Source organism: Cervus canadensis, chromosome 3 (genome assembly GCF_019320065.1).
Source record: "Cervus canadensis isolate Bull #8, Minnesota chromosome 3, ASM1932006v1, whole genome shotgun sequence".
Taxonomy (NCBI): domain Eukaryota; kingdom Metazoa; phylum Chordata; class Mammalia; order Artiodactyla; family Cervidae; genus Cervus; species Cervus canadensis.
In genome coordinates this window covers 29,333,388-29,349,001 of record NC_057388.1, presented here as the reverse complement: position 1 = coordinate 29,349,001, position 15,614 = coordinate 29,333,388, and the positions used below count along the sequence as shown (strand labels likewise).

Sequence of the window (15,614 nt, the reverse complement as noted above, 5' to 3'; positions counted from 1 at the left end):
ATGGCTTTTGTAAATTTTATTTTTATATTAATATGGCTTCTGATGCTCTCAGTCTGGTCTCAGCCTTCCTCTCCATCCATTCTCAGCTATCCTTTTTCTCATTCTTTATGCCCTGGACATCATGTATTTTTCATGTTCTCAACCATAGTGTGCACTTTGTGGATTCAAACCACTGTACATGCTGTCCCCTCAGGCTGGAGTGCTCTTCCCACCCGTCCTGGCCTGGCTAACTCCTACATCATCTTTCACATCTCAGCCCGAACCCCTCTTCCTCAATTAAGCCTCCATTACTGCCCTCCCAGACATAGTTAGATGCCTCCACTACTGGAGCCTATAATAGGGTTCTGGGTATGCCTGACCTTTCTCTTTTGTAAACTTCCTCACATTTACATCCTTTGTTCAATGTCTGCCTTCCTGCCGTAGTGTAAACCACATGAACAAATATGTTTACTTGTTCACCTTTGCATCCCCAGCATCACCTAACATATATGATGCTCACACATTCTCTTTTGAAGAGTGGAGGTGTTTGTTAACTGCTTTTTCTCTTGCTCTTTGAATTTAGCTCTGATTTTCAGAAACCTGCTTGTGATGCATGGTTTCTAGAAAGCAGAGTATGTGGCTCTTCTCTTGCTTAACTCCTCTCAGTTCTTGACTCCTGTGGACTTTCCCTTGCTGAGCAGAACTCCTCCCCCAGAGGAAGACATCTGTGGTGGTTAGGGTGGGAAAAAGTTTACTAAGAAGACAGAACTTTTATATGGCTGGGACTTAAGAGGGGAAATCTGTGCCAAATTCCCAACATAGTGTTGATATGAGATGTAGGGACCATGTGCACTTCCCCAGGTTGTCTCTCTTACCACCACTCTTAGCTGGGGTGAGAGGAGAAGGCAGATGGAGAATATCGCTGGTGGGAAAGAAAATGGAGGCAGATATACATGCACTGACTAGTCACTGTCTCCTCTAGAAGGTCTTAGAATGTTTCTTCCTAAGTCTTACTGTTTTTTCCCTTAAGATAAAGATTCATAAGTGCACAGTACTAGTAACTTCCCCACTCATTGACCAACAGCATATATCCCTAAGAATTGAAGTATCTTAGGTTTGATTATCTATATGTAGTTTCTTCATTCAGTAAATGTTAATTGGGGCCTGCTTTGACTGTGTGGATCACAACAAACTGTGGAAAATTCTTCAAGAGATGGGAATACCAGACCACCTTACCTGCCTCCTGAGAAATCTGTATGCAGATCAAGAAGGAACAGTTAGAACTGGACATGGAACAGCAGACTGGTTCCACATCGGGAAAGGAGTACATCAACACTGTATATTGTCACCCTGTTTATTTAACTTATATGCATGGTACATCATGTGACATGTCGGGCTTGATGAAGCACAAGCTGGAATTAAGATTGCTGGAAGAAATATCAATAACCTCAGATAGGCAGATGACACTACCCTTTTGGCAGAAAGCAAAGAAGAACTAAAGAGCCTCTTGATGAAAGTGAAAGAGGAGAGTGAAAAAGTTGGCTTAAAACTCAGCATTCAGAAAACTAAGATCATGGCATCCGGTCCCATCACTTCACAGCAAATAGATGGGGAAACAGTGGAAACAGTGAGAGACTTTTTTGGGGCTCCAAAATCACTATAGATGGTGATTGCAGCCATGAAATTAAGACGCTTGCTCCTTGGAAGAGAAGCTATGACCAACCTAGACAGCATATTAAAAAACAGAGACATTGCTTTGCCAACAAAGTTCCATCTAGTCAAAGCTATGGTTTTTCCAGTGGTCATGTATGGATGTGAGAGTTGGACTATAAAGAAAGCTGAGCACCGAAGAATTGTTGCTTTTGAACTTTGGTGTTGGAGAAGACTCTTCAGAGTCCCTTGGACTGCAAGGAAATCCAACCAGTCCATCCTAAAGGAGATCAGTCCTGGGTGTTCATTGGAAGGACTGATGTTGAAGCTGAAACTCCAATACTTTGGCCACCTGATGTGAGGAGCTGACTCATTGGAAAAGACCCTGATGCTGGGAAAGGTTGAAGGTGGGAGAAGGGGATGACATAGGATGAGATGGTTGGATGGCATCGCTGACTCAGTGGACATGAGTTTGAGTAAACACCCGGAGTTGGTGATGGACAGGGAAGCCTGGCATGCTGCAGTCCATGGGGTCGCAAATAGTCAGAAACGACTGAGTGACTGAACTGAACTGAATGTTCATGTTCTGGGCTGTGGGCTCAGGATGCAAAGATGAATAAATAGAGTCTGCCTTCTTGTGGACCCCATATGCTGACTGGAAAGAAAAATCCACCCATTTTAAGATGTGATACAGTGTGGTCATTGCTGTGATGGACAGGTCTGTGCAGTTTGAGGAACCCAGGAATAAAAACTTCTAGTTATTATTCAGAAGCTTGCATATTGCTATGTCTTCTGTAAGTGGTTATACCATCTTAAAGGTGTGTGATTGCATCTTTAAAATGTATTCCCTGTATTTTCTTGGGATTTTCTACATCATCTGTCAGTTCCCTGGGAGGCAGAGGACCTAAAGGTTAAGAGTAGGGAGCCTGGAGGCAGGAAGACCGGGCCTGTGGTTTACTTTTCAGCTGGGTGACCGAGGGAATCACTTACTCTCCCACCTCCAGAGAAAAGTGTGCAAATGCAAGGATTAAATATGATGCATGCAATGCATTGGCTCGGTGCCTGGCATGCAGTAGGTGCTCAGTTATACCTTCCTCCAGGTGACTGTAGCTTTTTGTTTTAGTGGTGGTGGTAGTGACAGAAACTTGTTTATGCTAAGCTTCATGGGACACATACAGAGGTTTAGTTGCTTTTTTTTTCTTTAAAAAAGAAGTTTATTGGCATAAAAACAGATTAAACATTATATAAATACAATATAAATATGCCTGTAAAAATATGCATAAGTTAGCAAATTTTTTGAGGTAAGCCTACACATTTCAAGAAATGATTTGGCTCCAAAACAATATTCAAAAACATTCAAGCCGCACAGCCACTTTTACGTTACTTTTTCAAACCAAATACATAAAATATTTCAAGTGGCACTTCATAAAAATATAAATACCTATCATGTATATAAATTAACTCAATATCACATATTTAAATATCAATAAATTAAAGATAAAATAGTGTCCTAACGCTCATACTTTTAGTTCTTCATAGAGAACAACATAAGTCATGTGCCCAGTGGACAGGTTTCTGACCAGAGGAGGGAATGCCCAGGAACTACCACAGTCATGGGGGCCCCAGCTACTTCATCCGAATAGCTCTCAGGCTGAACTGCAGGAAATTCTCAAGGCTTCTCAGGATGAGGATAATCTTTGCGTTCTTTACCCACTCGTTTGAGGACTGCATCTTCTCCAGCAGGTCTGGGTTTGTGGTTGGCGTGGTTACTAGATCTATGCTCTTTACATGAAGGGAACACAAAACAAAAGGAATTGTTTAAATATTGAAGAAGTCTTTTGCAGTATAGAGGCGCTGTGGCCTGTGGGAAGATGTTCAAACAAATTTGGGGTGAAGGAGCAGATTGGGACCATTGGCCTTGACTCGCCCAGATAGGGGGAGGTCCCTCTGCTCTGAGCCCACCCAGCATGAGACCATCTCACAGCAACTGAGCTCTAATACTTTTTGCTGCTCTGTCTCTGTTAGACCATAAGCATCTCACGAGTAGCCATCGTATCTTACTTGTTTTCTGTCATCCTAAACAGTGCCTGGCACAAAGTTAGAATTCAGTAGATGTATGAAGAACTTTTAGTTAAAGGCATTTTAATGGGTTCTTCAGGGGCCTCTAACTCTAATACTTTTCTCTGGCTTTGCTCTCACCCATCCATCTGACATCTATTAAGAGTCAGCTGCTCTGGTGGCGTAAAGAGGATTGGGAAACAGTTTTCCATAGACCCACTGACTTGGAGCTAAGTCATGGTGGAAGGCCTCGCACCTCCACCTGTGATCCTGGAGCACTGCAACCTCAGCATCGCCAGGCGCTTGTTAGAAATGTGAGTCTCAGGTCTCATCCCAGACCTGTTGAGTCAGACTCCGCACTGTAACAAGATCCTCTGGGAAACTTGTCTATACCTTCGAGGGGGAGAAGCCCTGGTATAAGGCACAGAGCTAGAAAAGGGAGGGAGGATTAGCACCCGTGTGCCTGCTTCTCCTTCTCTCTATGCTTTGGCTCATCTACAAATTGTGCCATCAAGCTTATACCATGTGGCATTTGAATGGCTAGCTGGTAATGACCAAAGCCCTTGGTACCTGCTCTTCCAGCCTTTAGCCTTTTCTCTGCATTAACTCCTCTGCAAAAGAGTAAGGGAAAGGAGTTGAAACTGCCATAATAACAAGAATGTCATTTGGCAATCTTAAATAATTTTTGTGCTCTCTGTTCTTTGTTATTATGGATTGTTACTTGAGGTTGGATATGCTTCCTTCTGCCTCTACAGATACTTTTTTCCCTTATTTCTTAAACTTTTAGAAGTTGATGTTAAAACCCTCCCCCTTAACTGAGCTTTAAATATAGTTATTGATGTCATTTGCAGAAGACAGGAAAAAGAAAAGGCTTTAACTATCAGGAAATATTTGTCAGATCTTTTCCTTTACACACAGCCATCTCTTTTGAATTGGCTTTACACTGCCGAGTTGTCTAGGCTGCCTTCTTTGAATCAGGCGAGGGGACACTCACCTTTTGCCTCATGATCTGGAGCAGTGTTCTGATGCTGCTCCGCAAATCCTTGACATTTTCCTGATCTCCCTCATACTCATTCTGGAGGTAGTCCAGATATGTCTGATATTCCAAAAGACCAACAGTGCTTCTGATCAAGCAAGTCTCCTAAGAGGAAAGACAGTGGGAAAATTGGTTATTGCCAGCAAGGCATAATCGATTTTAGAAATTAAAATTTCTATAATTCAACAATTTCTGCCTGTTCCCCTCAAGGGAACTTCAAGTACTTCTTAAGCATCATGTTTTGAGACACTGGACAGCATCAGCTGCCCCACTTAAAATACCTGCACAACAAGAGGCACCACTTAAATGTTTCTCAAAGCCCAGTAGATGTTAGATTATGGCAAGGGGCCATTCTGTTACACCCTATAAAGCCCTTCCCTCTGGCTGCACTCCTGCCCTTGTCAATGTTAGGGTGAAACCTCCTTTTATGAAATAATCAGAAGTCAGTGGGGGTTTTTGCACTGTCTGAAGGAGAAGGGTGTAGAGAATGATCTCGGCAGGGAGGGCAGGCCTAGATCCTGCTAAGGGCAGCCAAAGAGGAGAAAGGCTCCTGGACCACCTTACCCATGATGAACTAGCTAAACCTCTGAGGTTTCCTAACACTTGACAGTGGTGAAAATCCCAGCCCAGAGGGGCTATATTTGACGAAGTTGTTAAAAAATAAGTTGCTTTTAATATCATTTAAGTTGGCCTCCTCATGAAATTTACATGATGTTATTTATATTAATCCCCTTCTTCATTGCCTGCCTGGTCTTTATGTATACAGATGCTTCATGCAAGGGGGAGAACTTTTGACTAGGGAGTAGTGAAAAGTGAACATAATGCATTTGTACCTGATTGAACCCAGATTGGAAGCATCCGTCTTTTTCCTTCATTTTTGGAAGATTCAGGTTATTTTCTGCCAGTGTCTCCTTGCTGTTTTCACACTTGTCATTCTTCTCACATATCTGGGAAAGAATATCAGAACCGTTATCGTATGAATGCCCCTAAAATTCACACCACTAGAGGGCTGATGCATGATGTCTCATGGCCAGGAAGTTCTCTAAGAAAAGTGAAGTCACAGTCCATTAGCATCCAGGCAAACGAGCTCTACAGAAGATGGGCACACTTGGGTTCAGTTCTAGCCTCACCTGTGACTTCATGGTTATTACCTATTCCCAGTCCAAGTGTCCCTATATCTGCAAGTTGGGGATAATGAAAAGCCTCCTCATTAAGTTTATTGTGAGGACAAAACAATATTTTATAAAGTGCCAGGACATAGTAGGTAACATAATAAATGATAGGAATTTTGATAATAATTGGATGAATATAATTTGAGCCAGAATTTTATGTCCCAGCTGGAAGGATCTTTCAGATCATCTAGTCCAATTCCATAATTTTACAGATGGAGCCCAGAGGTGCTGAAGAATTTGCCCAAGATCACAAAGCTTGTCCAGCAGAATCAGAGCTAGATTTGGGACTCCCAGTTGCCTCTCCTGTATTATTTTCTTTCTACCAAAGCAGAGCCAAACTACCTTACATTTAAAGCTTGGGAGCTGCTGTAGCCTATGTATGATTTTGCCACTTTGGTGGACTATCAGGTACCCGTCTTACATGCCAGAATGACTCTGGGGAGTCCTTAACCACTGGACTGGCATAACCTAAAAGTACTGTGACTGTCCTGGGAAGCTGAACAGTCATTTCAGGTGGTGCTTTTTAATCCTCCCAAAATCCAAATCACAAAAAAGATCAACAGACCTTATTTTTTGGTTATGGAAAAGGAAATCCTGAGAGGCAGTGTGATCCACAGCTCATGCCAAGAATGGAGCTGAGAATGGGCCAGGGGGCAGGGATCCCAGCCCCTCTGTATATTTTCCAGGATGAAAAGGAACCATCTGAGACCAGCAGCAGAGGAGAAATTACAGGACATAGTCTGCCCCTTTGGCTTCAAGTCTGAACTGCCTCCAAACCCAGCAAAGACCTCCCAATGCAGAAGCCCCCGTTCATATCCAAGAGCAAGGAAATAGATGCCCACATGGGTGCTCATCACCCTGGGGTGAGCCTACCCACCTCCTTTCTCATTGCAGAGATTTTGTCGACGATGTGCTTAATGAGAGCTTCGGTTTTGTCTGGAGTGGTCAGAAGTAGTCTGCTTGGGGTGGTGTCATTTTTGAAATCTTCTCCCAGGGGACCCGGGGTAGGAAAAGCAGAAGCCATCACCAGGAGCAGCCCCAGGGAGACAGCGAGTGGACTGAAGGCGCCTGTGACAGAGCGGAGGGAGAGCAGCCAGTGAGCAGACTGCGCCGCTGGGGGAGCTGTGCTTCTGGCTGTTGGCCGCCCGCCAGCCCTCACAGCAGCAGACGCACACCCCCCGCCCTCGCCGCTCGGCTGCCAGGCACAGTTCCTGGGCTAAGGATTTCCTTCACTTACTTGTGAAGAGAGAGTTCATAGCTGGGTTCCTGGAGGGCGGATGGAGCTCTCTTTCGTTCCTGGTGGGCTCGAGGGCAGACTGAGTCTCAGACATCCCCGGTCTCATATTTATTGGGGGTTGAGACTCTAATATTGAGACTCATGGGAAAATCCCACATTTGATAAATCTTTGTTGGAGGGTGGGGGTGGGGCCAGAGCGGGTGGGGTTGATTGGAAAGCTTATTAAGATTGCTCAATGTGACGTCCTTTAGCATCACAGGAATCAAACCAGGGCAAAAAGTGCCGCGTAGAAGCTTAGATCATTACCAAGGCTAGTCCTCAGGAGCTGGATCACTCTTTCTTTACTTTTTTTTTTTTTTTAGTGACTCAGCACATTGCCATGTCTTGAGAAAGAAAGTAAAGCTGAAATCATGCACAGAGTTTTAGAGGGGTAGGGCGTAGGGAGAAGCTAAGGCTGACTATGATTTAAAAAATACTTTGATTACCCCTGGTTAGGCTTTAGTATTCCAGTTTATTTGTATTTGTAAAAAACCTAAGATGTTCTGACCTCAGTTTCCTCAGACCACTCCACAGCCCGCTGGCCTGGGATTACAAATAAGATACTATGAGCCTCTCCACCCCCACTCCCTCAAAAAGAATACTATGAGCCCTCAGCAGTACTGTTCTTTCCTGGCTCTCACTGTGGCCAGCTGTTGCAGGACCTCCTGACTCCCCCCAAATCTTGTGCACTTTCTCTAGGAGTCTCCAGGTGCAGTGGGGGTTCACACATAAATGCCACCGCGAGGCATCTGCCAGCTTCCTCCTCAGCTGTGCCTGCTCACGTCGGCCAGATCAGTCACAGCTCTGCTCATTCCCTAGTGGCCTTTTGGGGATGCTCCCCATGAAGACCCTGATCTCTGTCCAAGGAGGCTGTCTTGTGCTGCTGGTGCTATCCCTACCACTGGCTATAGGGTGATCCTGCTCCCATTGGGAGGACCCTGGGTGGGTGCTGAGTCTGCTGGTATCCTCAATTTACTGACACCCACTGGGTTCAGGGTAGAAGTAGGGAGAATACCACTCACCTCTTTGGTAGGATGTCAGAGGAGGATCTTGTGGCATTTTCTGGAGCTTTTGTTCATAGCTGTATGACTTGCTTTGAATCTGGCAACTGAGAAGGAATCTACTGATAGAACAGGACTCTGGGTTTGGAATCATACTTCCCCTCTAATGCCTCAGGCTTCCATGTTGGGTTGAACTTGTAGAGGCTTCCTCGGTCCTTAAAATATCTTTTGCAAGAGGGTCCTTGATTTCATGCAAATGATCTGTATACCTGGCCGTTCCCCCCAGTCTCCCAAACACCCAAACAGCTCAGAAGATTGGTTCCAGACTGAAAGTAGGACCCTTGTATGACACCAAGGGAAAAAAAGCCGTCTTTTTTGTATGTTTTGTTTACAAAACACAGTGTTAACATCACAATCAACTTCTTTGCTTTGCAAAGAGGATCTTGTCAGGATTGCTAAAACAGGGACCTCAGCTCGGGTATTTAAAATACAAATCAATTTACTCAAGTTTTGTTTTGTGCACAACATGTTGGGACCTGCCTATTGGGGAATGTGAGGTCATTCATTCTTTCACTGACTTTCTAAATAGAAAGGCAGATCATGTAGTGATGGTAGCCTGGTTTGGAGTTTGAAAATGAAAATGGGAGAGGACGGCTGAATGGTTTCGATTTTAGTATTCTTAAGTCTTGAGCTACTCAGACGCTCCCAACCAAGCCTCCTGTACTGAATGAAACCACCACTCCTGGCTCCCCTGCAATGCACGTGCTGGGCCTCTGTAGTGTGGGACTGCTTCTTCTCATATTTCCATTTTTTATAAAATATGACTCAGTAAATTTCATATAGTGAATCAACAGCATACAGATTTTTCATTTAAAAGTTTTAAAAATAGTAAGTACACGTGAATGATAAAATGATGGGACAGAGCATTAGGGCAGCACGGGAGAAGTTGGTCTCCTTCCTTCCCAGCTCCTCTTCCCAGAGATAGTGCCTGACCTGTGGTGTTTTCAACTAAATCCTCTGTTACCCTAATCTGGTGAGGTGTTCTTGGCGACTTACGTACTCACCCCTGTGTTTACATTGTTGGTTCATATACTGTGTACACACACACACACACACACACACTTGTACACAAGTATATACACACTATAATTTCCCATTGTCTAGATGATGCTGAGGCAATTTCCTATGGTCAAGTACATAGTATAAGCACTGGCTCTTGAGTTCACACAGCTTGGCTTTAAAGCCCAACTCTGCCACTTGCTGTCTGACCTTGGCTAAGAAATGCAAAGGATCTGTGCCCCTTGATTGCTCATCTATGAAACTGGGATAATAGCAGTTCACTGTGGTGAAGACTGAAAGAGATGATTGTGTGAAAAATCCCTGGAGCATGGTAATCCTGCAATTAATACTTGCTTTTTGTAACATTCCTTAGCCCAGGGTCTCTGCTTTGGAGAAGTCCTCCAGCCAACTGTGTCAGGCAGTCCATGTGGCCCAGGGTCTCTGCTTTGGAGAAGTCCTCCAGTCAACTGTGTCAGGCAGTCCATGTGGAGCCTTGCTTATGAATGAGCCAGACTCCTGTGCCAGTGGTCAGCTAGTCTCCCAGTCTTTTCTCCTCTGAAGACATCAAATGCACGTTTTTTGAAAGTTAAGTAGAAGATGAAGAAAAGAAAAAAAAAGTGATTTCCTCTCTCTCTCTCTTAATGGTGAACATGAAGTTCCCCAAACCTGGTCTGTCAATTTAGGTAATGAGCCTAGCTTGTGTCTTATTGTTTTCCAGGCTTTCTGCTAAGTGTTTTTATGACAGAAGGTCTTAGCCTTCCCCACCCACGATCATCATCATTATTCAAAATGGCGAAAGTGACCCTTGACTGTGAAGGAGTCTGACTTAATCTCAGATCCTGTGCTTCTGGCAGCCCTGGAAGGGCAAATTGTTTGTGGGTGGGAATGCAAGTGTATGGGAGGTTGAGAGGACACTGTTGGACACCACCTTACACACTGTTAGCATCTAGGGTGTTTATTAATTTCCTAGCCTTGGGTTGCCATTTGCTTGTTGGAAAAAAGGGTTCTTTGCTCCAAAGCATTAATGCAACATCCGTAACTCCACCATGACAGCTTCTGTGCTTTGGATCTCAGTGGATTTTCCCCTTGGAGAGCTCATCCCTCATATTTTAATATGTACAAATGATTAGGAAAGGCCATGCTGTCAGCATTTATTAACTAATAATAGCCTCAACTGCTGGCTTGCACCATCACTGATTTGAAGTGACTACCAGCTGAGACCCAGAGAGGCCTGACAGATGAGGGGAAGAAGGAAAACACCAAGGAACTTTGCTTCCTCTGCCCTTGTCTAGGCTGGCTGGTCCTTTCTGTGCCCCTTAGAATTACTGCCCATGACTGCCCTCCTACATGTTGGTGGAATCCAGTTCAGAGAGTCAATCAATGCATTCAAAGTGAAGGGGGAAAAGTAACTGCCATTCAGTATTAAGCTCCCAGGAGAAGAGGTGGCATCCACAACTCACATGTTAAAATGTGGAGTTGCACTCCTGTGTCTTTATTCTAGTGGGTTGGGTTGGTTCTGTAATTTAGCAGGAGGGAGTATCCCAAGAAAAAAGAGAAGTCACCAGCTGCTTGAGAACTTGCAGTTGCTCTCAGAAAGCAGTTTCACTTGTCACTAAGTCCTCAGAGTCTATAAACCGAAACAGTGGGTTATTTAGCAGCTCCTTCCGGGATTGAGTCCTACTGAGCAGACCAGCCAGGCCTGTAAGGCTCTGGGAAATGTTTTTGCTTTGAGAAAAGTGGTGGTATTACTGGGAGTGAGAATATTAGGGACATGCAGTGCGTCTACTTGGAAAGGGCTGGCTGCTTTTGGAGGGGGGGCCAGGCCTGGAGACCAAAGCTCTGGGCAGTTCCCAGGCCAGCCCAGCCTCTGTCCTGGCCCTCATGACCTCAGCTCTGACGTGCTGCTGTAGCTCCTAGCGACTCCTTGGTCTGGCCCAGCTTTCGGAGGGCAGAGGTGTGCAGACTGTATCCAGCCTGTCCCTCTGTCAGGAAGAGACGCGGCAGCTGTGCCAGGTTTCTGATGCACAATGTGCAGAAGGAGGCCGGGTGTCTCTTCTGGGCCCTCGCTGTTTTGGTATGTGCTGAGTTATCGTCCCCTGCTGAAGTGGGAAACCCCAGGCATTTTAGAAGGGAAGTGGCTTCTCCTGGGGCAACCACGTAGACTCCCCCACCTTGAGGACGAGCTCTCTCCCTGTGTCCCTCTGGTCTCCGGGCCTGGAAGAGCGTGCCCAGGAAGCTGCGTTGGTGATGAGATCTTACTTTGATGCTCCTGAAGGAGCCCACTGCTCTGAACCCCAGGGCTGGGAAGGTTCCCCTGGGCTGAGTTTCAGTGCTTTATCTCTTTTCCATCTGTAGGGTAGACCTTTGTCTGTGGCTGCTGGTTCTGCTTTACTATTAGGAAATCAGCTCATCAGCAAGGAGCACTGAGTTAATTTATTCTCATGAGTTATTTGAACCATCTTTGGTTTCTCCAAAGGTCTCAGTTCTCTTGAGTTCAGTGTCTTAGAAACTAAACATGTAACACCATTGACTGGTTCCTTCTACTCTTTTCCCTCAAAATTAAGGTACTAGTAACCCATTTGAAAGCATCACATGTAATGGTTAGGACTAGGTAAAATGCTATGACGTATTTTACCTCTCTTCCCTGCCCTTTTGGCTACTTATTTGCAAAAAAGAGACTCTCTTTGTCTCTCTAAATTATACCTTACTTGTGTTCTTCTTAGCAAGCTGAATCCATGAAAGTATGGAAAGTCTCTCTAATCTTCATGATGGAATAATTTCCATGATATTCTTTGGACATGTTGCATGCTCTGTAACTGAGCCATTGGGGTTTATTACTTCTCAAAGCAAGATCCACCTTGATTGATCAAAAATATCACAGAAGTAATAAGGTAAGCAGGTAATAAGGTAAGCAGGTAAGGTAACCAGGTAAGCAGGTCAAAGAAGTAATAAGGTAAGCAGGTAGGCAGGTAATAAGGTAAGCAGGTAAGGTAACCAGGTAAGCAGGTCAAAGAGCCGTAGGTAATTTCTTCAAGTTATTGAGTTCTGGGTGTGAGAATATGTAGCGCAGAATCCTTGACTTACAGACCTGTTGCCACAGCTCCAGGTGGTGCTGTCCTCACTGTGGCCTTCGAGGCCTGGGCACCCAGGCAGCTGGGCTGGTGGTCTGCTGTCACTTTGGCCTGCCAGGCCTGCAGCTCCTCCTGTGCTGTGGGGCCTCCACAGTGGTCTGCGTCCCTCAAGGGCTCCATGGAATGATGGGCCTAGAGCTTCCACTCTGGAGGCTGTGTTTCTCATGTGCTGCTTTCCTGTGGGCAAGAGTGGTGACGGGAGGAAAGGCATGCCCTACTATACCTGTTTGTGTGGCAAGTGATCAGGATGCATGGAAATGCTGTCTTCTTCCCTGGCATTTGGAATTGTCTTTTGATGATACATTTTCTGGGAGGTGATGAACTCTTACAAGGAGAGACAGCATTCCCAGAGGGATGTTTGGAGCCTTAGTACTGAAGCAATTGCTGCTAACTACCTCAGATTCTCTTGTCCTGGGACAATCAACACAGAGGCTGTAATACATAGTCCTTCCTCTGTGTTCAGTTTGTTCACTGAGGCCCCAGACTCCATCAAGGCAGGTTAGGTGTCAGAAGAGATTCAGGTTCTGGGCTTTTCCCATCTGATATTGTGTGGCCATGCTGTTCGTCAGGCATGTAAAAACCCCCTGGCCTTCATCGCTTGTCTTAGATTGCAAGATTCAGAAGGAGCTTGGGGCTTTTTGCTGCCAGAAAAATACTTTGGCCAACTGGAGGATTGGGGGCAAAGTCCTCTCTGATCTCAGGGCTCCATTAGAGAGATTTCTCTAAATTCCCTTGCTCCAGCATTCTGTGGATCTTCATTAGTTATGCTTAATAACCCGGAGTCTACTCTTAATAGAGTAAGAGACTCTAAATTAAGAAATAGCTCTTCAAAGTCCAGAAGTCTGATGTTGTCTTTGTTCACACCCAGAGACCTCTTGTGGCTAGTCAGGGTGCCACCCATTTGAACATGCTCTGGACCTTGGTGGCCTCAGGCGGACTGACTGATTTGGAAGATGCCAAAGCCCAGACATATCAATGCAAGGTGATAGCAGATTTCTTAGTTATCATACAAGCAGGAACCAATCAATATTTTAAAATTTAATTGTTTTTAGCTTAAAGAAAGAACTACATAAGTAACACATGTTCAGTGTATTGTAGAAATTGAGAAAATAGAGATAGGCCAAAACACTGCATAATAATTTTATTACCCAATGGTAATCATTGCTTATGCTGTAATTATTATTCTTGTCATTTTTCTCTGTAGCTACACATTTGGGCTTCCCTGGTAGCTCAGACGGTAAAGCGTCTGCCTGTAATACGAGAGACCCGGGTTCGATCCCTGGGTCGGGAAGATCCCCTGGAGAAGGAAATGGCAACCCACTCCAGTATCCTTGCCTGGAAAATCCCATGGACTGAGGATCCTGCTAGGCTACAGTCCATGGGGTTGCAAAGAGTCGGACATGACTGAGCGACTTCACTTTCACGCATCTGTCAGGGTATGGGAAATAGAAAAATACCATCCATAGTGTTTTATAACCTGCTTTTCCTTTTTTATACTGCTTTGTATCTGTAGCATTCTGGGTAATTCTCTGAGTAGAGATGATGTAAACAGTGGCTATAGCCAAACCCATCAGAGCTGAGAAGGGAAACTTCAAGTGAGGTTTATTGATTACTGCTGCAGATGCACACTGTTCACTGTTCCCTGGAGAAGGAGGGCATATCTGAATGGGGAGAAGATGCATTTAAAACATTCAGTGAGTTTCCCAGGGGGTTAACTAATCACTTGTTTGTGGAATAGCATAATCTCTAAATCAGTAAGTTGTGTTGATGGTTTGATATCATGAAAGTGAAATTTGCAGTTCAAGTGATACTTGCTTTTCAGGTGGTTCTGGTAATTTCACATAGCCGAACTCCGATTGGCTCTAGTGCAGGGCATCAATCAGTAGCTCGTTGCCCTTGTTTCAGGATGCCTGGGGAGCTGCCACAGGTGATGGTGTCATCATCTCTTCTCATCTAGCTCATTTCCCCTAGTACCTTGAGGTTCCTTGCAGGGGCCTGTTCTACAGAGAGAAAAAAAAAAAAAAGGAGTTTGTAGTCTTGCAACATTTCTCTCCTTTCCAATTCCAGTCCTGTTGGGATTGTGTTGCTTGTGCAAGGAAACTGCATTTCCTGTGGGAGCTGAAGGTAGACCTGTCACAAAGCAGATGCCTGCAGGCCTTGATGTTGGTTGGGGGATATGTTTGGGTAAGAGGTAGACAGTCCTGGCCTCTCTTGATCAAGGACTCTGAGTTGCTAGAATGGGCTACTGCTGGATATGTCAGCATCCCCTAATCCCAACCTCTGCTGCTGATCTGTTTAAAAATGTAACTATAAGCACCTATTTAAGAGACTTTGGACATACAGAGTGATGTTCTAGGAGGACTCTTGGCCCTTGGATTCCATAACCACGGTATAATTTTCCTTCTAAGATATTTTAAGTAATTGAGGATTGACATGGAATATGAGGGTCAGTCAGGTATTTTTTGAATGCTGAGTACTAGACCAGATGCTTTACACACATTAGTTCATTTACTTTCCACTCTATAGAGTGGCAGTTATTAACTTTATTTTATGCATTAGGAAACTGAAGCTCAGAGACATTAGATGACTTACCTGAGATCACACAGGCTTCTGTAACTGTGGAGAGGCTTGCTGGTGTTTGGAAGGAGAGGTAAGATGTGGTGGAGAGGTTAGGTGTAGGGTTGCCAGGTAAAATATAGGATGCCCAGATAAGTTTCAGATATACAACAAATAATTTTTAAGTAAAAGTATTTTCCAATATTGCATGGAATGTACTTGCGCTGTAAATGTATTCCTTGTTCATTTGAAATTCAGATTTAACTAGGCATCTTGTATTTTTGTTGAATAAATCTAACAATTTTTGTTAGGTAGACAAAACTATGGAGGGTGAGTTAGAAAGCTAAGTGGAAGTGAAGCGAATAGGGAGCCAAGGAAGACAGTTTGAGGAGGGCCGTGATGTGATGAAAGTGTTTAATCTGAAAGAGCAGAAAGAAGTCCCCGGGGGATTGGAGAAGGAGGTGGGTTTGGAGGCTGTTGAAGAACCATCTCAGCGTGAGAACAGGATGGAGCCCAGGCAGATGTATGTTGGGGCTGGCTGGTTCAGGTTCAGAGGAGCCAACTGTGTTCATCTCCTCCCAGCTCTGCCCTCCGTGGTTCCTGTTGGTAGCTTTATATTAGACAGGGTAGGTGGAAATTGGCAAATGCTAGGAACCAGGGCCCCCAGAAGGCTAGTTATTATATGTCTTCCAGCAC

General features: G+C 44.7%; 1 protein-coding gene across 1 annotated transcript; it reads right to left on the bottom strand.

The window, feature by feature from the left end:
- Positions 1-2,819: 2,819 nt before the first annotated feature.
- On the bottom strand, positions 2,820-7,247 carry IL6 (interleukin 6). Its single transcript, XM_043462815.1, has 5 exons — positions 7,133-7,247; positions 6,773-6,963; positions 5,557-5,670; positions 4,682-4,828; positions 2,820-3,411 (listed from the first exon to the last, which is right to left on the bottom strand). Exons 1-5 carry the CDS (start codon positions 7,236-7,238, stop codon positions 3,256-3,258), a joined length of 714 nt encoding a protein of 237 aa, XP_043318750.1. The 5' UTR covers positions 7,239-7,247; the 3' UTR covers positions 2,820-3,255.
- Between the last annotated feature and the right edge of the window lie 8,367 nt (positions 7,248-15,614).